Below are 9,146 nucleotides of genomic sequence, written 5' to 3' on the forward strand. Positions count from 1 at the left end.
CACTAGGCCACACTCCTGGCCCAACTTTTGTTGTTGTTGCCGGTCCTGGTCTTGAACTCAGGTTCTGCACTCTGTCCCTAAGCTATTTATTAGCTCAAGGCTGTTACTTGAGCCACAGGTCCACTTCCATCCTTTTGGGTAGTTAATTGGAGATCAGAGCCTCAGAAACTTCCTGCCAGCCTGGCTGGAACCATGATCTTTAGATCTCAGCCTCTTGAGTAGGATTACAGGCATGAGCCACCGGTTCGCAACAATCTCTGAGTTTTCACAACTGCATTTACCTAGGGCCCCAGTCACTCATGAAGAAGTGTGTGTGTGTGTGTGTGTGTGTGCGCACACACTATTCATACTTGGCTTTGCCTTTCTTGGCCAGGTTTTTAGTTCTAAGATGAGGCTGATGTCCTGTTTTGATATTTTCCTGTTGATTCAAATGAACATTCAAATGAACTTTTCCCTCTGAAATCCTCTGGAAGGATCTGGAAGAAGAGTCTATCTGTCTGTCCCTCTCACCCCTACTAGGACAAACTCTTAACCCTTTAAGAGACTTTTTTTTGGCTTGACTTCAGGGCCTGGGCACGTCCTCGGACAGTTTTTGCTCAAGACTAGCACTATGCTACTTGAGCCACAGTGCCACTTCTGGCATTTTCTGTGTATATGGTTCCAGGGAATCAAACCCAGGACTCTGTGCATGCTAGGCAAACATGCTAAACCATTAGGCCATGCTTCTAGCCCCACTTTTTTTTTTTTTTTTTTTGCCAGTCCTGGGCTTGAGCTCAGGGCCTGAGCACTGTCCTTGAACTTTCTCAAGGCTAGGGCTCTACCACTTGAGCCACAGCACCACTTCTGGCTTTTTTCTATGTATGTGGTAGCGAGGAATTGAACCCCGGTCTTTGTGCATGCTAGGCAAGCACTCTACCACTAGGCCAAACTCCTGGCACCCAAAGAGACGTTTTGAGAGGAGTCTGAGAATTTTTCTCCCAGCTTTCAAGCTTCCAGAGAAACTTGCATTTAGAAGCAGGCAAATCTCCATGTTGGGTCTAGCAGAGCACTTTGCGTGCCAAGGACACAATGATAGCTCTCCAGTACAGCTGGCCTCTTATGATACTCCTATGGCCCCGAAGGGGTCAGTTTGTGACCTCCATAAGCCTCTTCTCAGGGCTCCTGGTCCTTCTTGCAGGAAGGAGCTGGTGAGGGAATCCTCAGGTTAAATATATGTTCAGGTGGCTGCCTTCTTCTCAGGTGCAGCGTCCTCCTGGCCTTTGCAGGGTGGGGTGGGGGCAGATATGTGCAGGCTCACATGCTCCCCCAAGCCAGCACCTTCTCTGTCTCCATCATGCGGGCCCACCCACTTGCCAACACAACCAGAGCTTAGGCAAAACACCCACGGAGCTCAGCTATGCAAATAGGTGCATACACATGGAAGGATGCAGGGAAGCCAGGAAAAGGCACTGGCAGGAACAGGATTCCTGGACCCTACACAGGGGGCAAGGGCACAGGGAGCCTGGCATGACTGCGCTCTTCTGCCCAGCATTGGTGGCCCCATACATGAGGCACTCACCTCTTCCAGCCTCCTTGCTTCGGTTCACACCCAGGCTCTTCCCAGCCTTGGCACCATTTCGGGGGCAGGTCTCAAATGTGAAGAGACGTTCCCCACCCTCTACCTGCTAGGCAGAGCCTCCTGAGGCATCTAGACCTGTGTGGGTACCAGGGTTCTGGCCCAGCTCCTGGGGGAGGCCAGGCAGGCCTGGGCGTGCTATGAGCAGCAGCAGTCGCATGTGTGTGCGGGTGTGTGTGTGTGTGTGTGTACACTGGAGGGGAGGGGAAGGAATGGTGGCTCTTGCACAATCCTGGCTTCCTAGCAAGGCGGGAGGATTGAAAGTTGCCTGGCAGCTCCCCAGGCTCTGACGCCCAGGCAAGGAAACCACAACCTGAAACTCTTAGGGTTCTGAAGGGCGGGAAGGCGGGAGTTTCTGAGGCCTGCTCTTCTATGGCTGCCTTCCAGACTCCATCACTCCTCTGAGGCCAGAGGGGCTGCCAAGCATGCCAGGCACCAAATCACAGACTTGGGGGGAAAACAAAAAACAACAACAAAAAAAACCTCAGCAAGGCCAGCACCCTCATTTACCAATGAAGACAGGAAAAATCTGCTGTTGAAGATGTTCCTTTGTCCAGAATTCTGCAAATACCCTAAACCCAACCTTCTCCAGTGCAGTGGAAAAGGGGATCTGAGAACATGTGTCCCTGGGGTGCTGTATGGTACTTTCGGCTCTTTCCAACTATAAAGTATTCATTTCCCACCTTCACCCTGACACAGAAGCAGTAATCAGGCCATCTCCAGTTTTAGAGGAAGTAGCTCTTCTGGTTTTATACAACTAGCATAGGATGGGGTTTAAAGCCAGGGAATTTGAACCCCACATATGTATTTTATGTTTTGGGACTCAAACAGAATCGTGAGATTGCCTATTAGGAATATATATGAAATGGCTTATGAGCAGCCTAGGCTGCAACTGTAGTGCCAATAAATAGGACCAAGTGGATGAAATAACTGTGAGCCATGCTAGACAGGAAAAGGCCTGTGGGATCTTGGGAAGTGTAACAGCTCAGAGATGCCCATAAGAAAATACCTGAAGACAGACTTGCCTGCAGGCCGTTTGGGGCTCCTGGTGCTGAGAAGCTCTCATACAAATTCAACACAGATGGGAGGCAGGAAGTTCGGCCTTCCAGGATCCTCTAGCTTGTCCTGGGGACTTGAAGGACAAAGCCATGGAAACTCCTGATTTCCTGCCTTTGGGACAGCTAGAGGCATTCATGAGTGGACAGAGAATAGAAAAAAAAAAACACAACAAAAAACCAGTCAGCAACAACCGAAGAGGTAGAGTACCTGTTGTCACTGGGACAAGCGTCTCTCCTCAGTCTGGAGAGATATGGGCTGACAGGTACCACATTACCGTAGGGACAACTAACTGCTGCTCCAGGGCTTCTCTTAACAATTCAAGTTTCTCCATGAATCCGATCAGGATTCATTTGGAAACTCCACATCCCTGGCTATATAATAACCCTGTTTTTGTTTGATTTGTTAAAGTGGGCGGTGGATGTGATATATTGATTTTTTTTCAATGTTGACCTAAATACTTGATGAAGTTCAACTCCATAATTATCCTACCCACCTTCTAAGAACGGAGACGTGTGAAGGCTTCCTATCCATGTCCTTGGCAGGCACTGAGAGCCTGGTGCACGTGAAGGGGTGGCTCTGGAAGGTTCTGGAAAGAACCGATAAAGTCATCTCCTTGGGAAGACCAGCCAGGCAAAGCAGTCCTTCGAGGGAAATTCACACCCGCCAACCAGCTCTGCCCCACTCCAAGGCTAGACCCAGAGCAGCGGGCTGAGGGGTGGGCGGAGGCAGAGGCGGCTTCCCGGGGCTGCCCGGGGCCGCTCCCCCTGCCCCCCCCCCCCCCGCGCGCCCGCCCGGGAGGAGGCCCGGGAGGCGCCCCGCGTCCGCCCTCCACTCAGGCCCGGAGATTGGGGGACAAACAGCCAATCCGCGCCGGGGAGGGTCCCTGCGCTGAACGGCTGCGCCCCAGGGGAAAGGCCGGCAGTTCACCCCCCGGAGAAAGGCACAAAGAGGGGTGCGGCCCAGGCTCCTCAGGGGACCGGAGCTCCAGGGGCGCGCGGGGAGAGGACAAAGGGCTGGGACACGTGGTCCGCTCGTGGGGACCCCTCAGCCCCGGGCGCCGCCCGGCCCTGCCCCGGGGCTGCAGGAGAATGGAGGCCACGTGCTTCTCCACCCAGGCCGGCGGCTCGGCCAAGCCCGACCCGCGGGTGTGCCCGGGGATGCGGGGCTGGGTCGACGGCGCCGCACGCCGTCCCGCCGAGCGAGCAGGTGGCCGACCCACGGCAAGGGAGCCTCGATCCCCAGGTCCCGAGGGAACCGAGGCGTCACGACGTCCTTCTCGCCTCGCCTTCAAACGCCCGCCACGGCTGCCAGCTCCGGGTTTTCCCCCTTTCCACACCCGAGGCCGCTGGAGACGGACAGCCGGGGCGGCCAATGGCAAGGCGCAAAGCGTCAACTTTGTGTTCGCCCGCCACTCGCGGCCAATGGGCGCGCGTCTCCCCCAAGTCCCGCCTTCCGCGTCGGGCGCCCCCTGCCGGCCGCGCCGCAACGGCCGCCCTCTGCCGCCATCTTGTGTGTGGCGCAGGGAGCGTTCGAAAACCCCCTTCCCACCTCCTCTCCTCTTCCGTCCGGCAGAGCACATGGCGTGGCTCGACAGCCACACGTCCTGGTGATGGGGAGCCATCGCCGACGGCTTCCGGACCGCGGGCGCGGCTCGGGTCGCCACGTCACGGCAGGCTCGCGGAGCCCCGCGCCATCTTGAGTGTGGCGGCCTCGCGGTTCTCTCCGGGCTCCGCGTGGTTCCCTCAATGGCTCCCCACACTTGAAGAAGCCCCCCAAATGACCCTTGTGGGCCCGAGGGGCCCAAACGCGTGCCCCGGGCCAGGCGCGGTGCTCGCGGGAGGGCGGGCACACTCGATGGCCGGGCGTCAAGGGCCGGGCGGCTGCCCCAGGCCGTCTCGACGGCCGCTGCCCGGGGCGCGGGGCCGTGGGCTGCTCCGCCGGGCAGGATCCCGCACCCCGTCGACTCCCGAGCGCAGCCGCCGGGGCAGGTGGAGGGGAGCGGGGCGACCCCGGCGGACGCGGGCACCGACCGGGGCAGAGGACACGCGGGGACGGCGTGGCCTGGGGCGGGGGCCCTGGCACCGCCTGCCACTCGTCGTGGGGCTCGTGTTCACTTGTGCCGGGAAAACTTGGGTCGGGGGGGGGGGGCGGGGGGCGAGGTGCAGACCCGGCATCCGTGAGGGCAGAACGCAGGGCACCGCCCGGGGCGAGCGCCGCCCCGCCCCCGCCATCCCCCCTCCCCTCCCCTCGCCCGCGGCCGTCGTGCGCCCGCCGCCCCCACTTCCCTCCCCCTCCCTCTCCCTCTCCCTCCTCCCTCCGAGCAGCGGCGGGGAGGGGCGGGGCGCGCGGGCTCGGGTGGGCGGCTTTGCCGCGCTTTGGCTTTCTGCGTCAGCAGCCCCAGCAAAACAGCGGCGGGCGCGCGCGCGCGCGTCTCCGCTCCACTCGGCTTCGGCGGCGCCGACACTCGGCCGACTCAGACCCCAGATGCCACCGGGACCGGAGAGGGCGCCGCGCGCGCCGCGCCGAGGCACTGCCGCTTTAAGCTCGCTTGCCCATTGTTCGGAATCGAGCCAATGAGCGAACGTCCGCTCCCTGCACCCAGCCAATAGCATTCGGGCAAGGGAGGCCAAGCCCCGCCCACTAATCTATATTAAAGGTTCTGGCGCCGCGTGAGTCCCCCACTGGCGGCTCTGAAAAGCCATCTTTGCATTGTTCCTGCGTCCTGCTCGCCGCAGCCTCCTCCGCCGCGCGCCTCCTCCTCCGCCGCCGCCGCCGCCGCGGACTCCGGCAGCCTCCTCGCCCGAGTCCTCCAACTCTCGCATTCTTTTTTTTTCCTCGCTGCACCGGATTACCGGCGTGCCCCCCACCCCCACCACCATGTCAGACGCGGCCGTGGACACCAGCTCCGAGATCACCACCAAGGTGAGGCTGGACGCCGCCCGCCCTCTCGGGGTCCGGCGCCGTCGCCGCCCGCCCGGGCGGTGTGTGTGTGTGTGTGGCGCGGCGGCGCGGGCTGAGGCGGCCTCCTGCGGGGTCCCCGGCGCTCCCGCCGCGCGGAGCCCCCTCTTTGTGTGCGTGGGAGGGGGCGTGGGGCGCCGCGGGGCGAAGTCCCGGCCGGCGCGGGCCGCGGGACCCCGTCGTCGTCGTCGGGGTTCTGGGGGGAACGCGCGCCCGCGGCACGCGAAACTTGTTTGTGGAGCGTCGGGGGCGCGGGCGGAGGGGGCCGGGGCTGGGGTCGTCGGCCCGCCCCGTGCACGGAGGTAACTTTGGAAGTGGGGCGCGTCCGGAGTCGGAAGTGCGGGGCGCGTGTGCGGCCGGGCGCGGGGCCCGCCGCGCCGCTCTTTGTTCGGCGGCGGGGTTTCGCGCCTTGCCGCGGGCGGGCGGCGGCGCGGCGTCTCCGGGGCTTCCCCGAGGCCCGCTCCGCTCCGCTCGGAGGCAGCCGGCCGCTGGCTTCTGCGGCGCCCCGGCCCGAGCCCACGCGCTCGAGGGGGAGGAAGCGGAAAGCGAGGCGGCGGCGGCGCGGCCGTGGGCGGCCGCCGTGCGGGGGGCTGCGCGGGCCGCCGCGCCTCGGCTCCGGAGCCGCTACCCGCCCAGCGGAGCGTCTCCGCCCTCGCAGGCAGCGCGGCGCCCTGGGGCGCGCGGCCCCCACGCCCGGTCGCCCCTGCGGGACCGCGCGAGGATCACCTTGGCGTCTCCTTAGCCCTTGGCCCGGCGTCGCGCTCTTGGCGCTCGCTCCCTGGGGCGGCCGCCCCGGCGGGCGGAGCGACCTCGAGGCCGGGGTCTCAGGGGGCGCCTGCCACCCTCCGCGGGCCCGGCCGGGCCGGAGTCGACTCCGGGACCTCCGCCCGCCCCGCTTCCGAGCCGAGTTCCCTCGAGGGGCTGGGAAGGGCCCGGAGCGCGCCCCCGACGGCCTCGGCGGCCTCCTGCGGAGCTTTGCCCGCCAAATGCGGAGCCGCCGCGGGCCCGCGCGCCCGGCTCCCCGGCCGGCGGCAGGGGGCGTCCGGCAGCCGGGGACCGGCGCGTTGGCGGCGCGCTTGGCAGTGCGGACGCTGCCGGCCGCCAGTCTCCAGGGCTCCGGGCTCGCTCGGAGGCCCCGGGCCACGTGCTCCGTGCGCGGTGCGTGCCGAGGCCCGCGCGCGGCGTCCGCCGGGCGGGGGCTGCGCGCCTGCGCGCCTCGGCTCCCCGCCCCCACCCGCTCCCCGGGGTCCCGCCGCCAGGGGGCGGGAGCGAACCCGCCGGCAGGTGCCCCGACGGCCGGCCGAGCCGCGGGCGCCGGCTTGGAGAGGGGGGTCCCGGCGGCGATGCCTGGCGCGGGGTGGGGGTGGAGGGCGTTCGGCGCTCGGTTCCCGGAACCGTCGGCCCGGCCCGCGCCGCGCCAGCCCCTCCCGCCTCCCCTTATTTATTTATGGCACGGTTCTGCCGCCGTCCCAGCCCTCGAGGGGCGGGGCCTCCGCGAGCTGGAAACAGCCTGTGCGCCGGGCGGGAGGGAGGGAGGGAAGGAGGGTTTCCCGCCCGGTCCACCCGGCCCGACGAGTTCCTCGCCTCGGCGATTGGAGAAGGCTCCTCGCCTAGAGGAACATGGCGGTGGTGGGCTGCGACTTCACGGGAAGTGGGCTTGCCGGCCGGAGAGCAGAGATCGCAGCCCTTCTACGTAGGTGCCCAGGTGCTCAAGTGACGTTCTTCTTTCCCCTTTTGAAGGACTTGAAGGAGAAGAAGGAAGTTGTGGAGGAGGCAGAGAATGGAAGAGATGCCCCCGCCAATGGGAATGCTGTGAGTTTCCATCCGCTCTGACCTCTCCGGCCGTGTTTGTCCCGTTCCTCCCCCCAGTACTTTTCCTCGATTCCTTAGGCTTCCCCCAGAATGAGGATGAGGAAGGAGGCCTTTCCTCTCCTCCTCCTCCTCTCCGCGGTTTTCTGCCCTGCTTCCCCCAGAGCAGCATGAGGATTAGATAAATACTCATCTGCCCATCGGAGTAATGACTGCATTTTGTTGTAGAATGAGGAAAATGGGGAGCAGGAAGCTGATAATGAGGTAGATGAAGAAGAGGAGGAAGGTGGGGAAGAAGAGGAGGAAGAGGAAGAAGGTGACGGTGAGTAGTCCCCCCAGTTTCATGGCTCTTTCTGTTGAGGGACACCAACCATATTTGGAAAGTGGACCCGAGTGTAACAGTGCTGTACCTGTAAGAGGAGGCCGTTGTTTCTGGTTGTTGCCAAGCCTCCCGTGTTTTGGCCCGAGTACCACTAAACTACAGCTTCCGCTGACTTAACTGAATAAATCTACCGTAGTTGGGCAACAGATACACTTGGTTGAGTTGTTTTAACTTGGTTTTCCAGGCGAGGAGGAGGATGGAGATGAAGATGAGGAGGCAGAGGCAGCTCCAGGCAAACGGGCAGCTGAGGATGATGAGGTAAAGGGGAAGTTGGGGTGGGGCCCCCCATGTCCCAGTCCCCCGGAGAGCGTTGGAATGCTCTGGGCCCTTTGGGAGGGGCACCGCGGTGTGGGACAGGCTGGCTTGTGACACTGGTCTCTCTTCAGGACGATGATGTCGATACCAAGAAGCAGAAGACTGATGAGGATGACTAGACAGCAAAAGAGGAAAAGTTAACTAAAAAGGCCACCGTGACCTATTCACCCTCCACTTCCCGTCTCAGAATCTAAACGTGGTCACCTTCGAGTAGAGAGGCCCGCCGCCCTCAGCGGGCAGCATCACCAAGCTCTCCACTACCCCACAAAAACCACCACGAGAATTTGCAACAGGGGAGGAAAATACCAAAACTTCCAAGGCCCTGCTTTTTTTCTTAAAAGTACTTTAAAAAGGAAAATTTGTTTGTATTTTTTATTTACATTTTATATTTTTGTACATATTGTTAGGGGTCAGCCATTTTTAATGATCTCGGATGACCAAACCAGCCTTCAGAGCATTCTGTCCTACTTCTGACTACTTGTGGTGTGACCATGTTCATTATAATCTCAAAGGAGAAAAAAAACCTTGTAAAAAAAGCAAAAACAACAACAAAAAAAACAATCTTATTCCGAGCATTCCAGTAACTTTTTTTGTGTATGTACTTAGCTGTACTATAAAGTAGTTGGTTTGTATGAGATGGTTAAAAAGGCCAAAGATAAAAAGGTTTCTTTTTTTCCTTTTGTCTATGAAGTTGCTGTTTATTATTTTTTTTTTTTGGCCTGTTTGATGTATGTGTGAAACAATGTTGTCCAACAATAAACCGGAATTTTATTTTGCTGAGTTGTTCTAACAAAGCTGTCTCAAGCCTGGTTTTTGTGTGTTCCTGCTTCTTGAGTTTTCTGGGCGGGGGCTCAGGAAGCCAACTGCCCTGAAGGGTAAATTGTTAGCTTGGTCGGCTTTGGTGGGTAAGTTGGGACTAAACTGCAGTTGGCTATTGAGGTGCAAGTGTGGATCCCACAGCTAGAGCCTGACATAGGCCACAGGAAGAACTGGGCTATGGAGGGCCAG

The 9,146-nt window shown here is 60.8% G+C and overlaps 1 protein-coding gene across 1 annotated transcript; it reads left to right on the forward strand.

Moving 5' to 3' along the window:
• The first annotated feature begins 5,339 nt into the window (after positions 1-5,339).
• Ptma (prothymosin alpha) lies at positions 5,340-8,932 on the forward strand. The gene is made up of 5 exons (XM_090355035.1): positions 5,340-5,596; positions 7,373-7,444; positions 7,670-7,763; positions 8,008-8,081; positions 8,210-8,932. Exons 1-5 carry the CDS (start codon positions 5,552-5,554, stop codon positions 8,255-8,257), a joined length of 333 nt encoding a protein of 110 aa, XP_090211161.1. The 5' UTR covers positions 5,340-5,551; the 3' UTR covers positions 8,258-8,932.
• The last annotated feature ends 214 nt before the right edge of the window (positions 8,933-9,146 follow it).

Source organism: Megascapheus bottae, chromosome 21 (genome assembly GCF_031878675.1).
Source record: "Megascapheus bottae isolate mThoBot1 chromosome 21, mThoBot2.hap1, whole genome shotgun sequence".
In the NCBI taxonomy this organism is placed as follows: Eukaryota; Metazoa; Chordata; class Mammalia; order Rodentia; family Geomyidae; genus Megascapheus; species Megascapheus bottae.

Coding starts and splice junctions, on each gene's coding strand:
- Ptma (XM_090355035.1), top strand. CDS start 5,552: ATGTCAGACGCGGCCGTGGACACCAGCTCCGAGATCACCACCAAG. Junction 7,445..7,669: donor CCCCCGCCAATGGGAATGCT/GTGAGTTTCCAT, acceptor ATTTTGTTGTAG/AATGAGGAAAATGGGGAGCA. Junction 8,082..8,209: donor GGGCAGCTGAGGATGATGAG/GTAAAGGGGAAG, acceptor GTCTCTCTTCAG/GACGATGATGTCGATACCAA.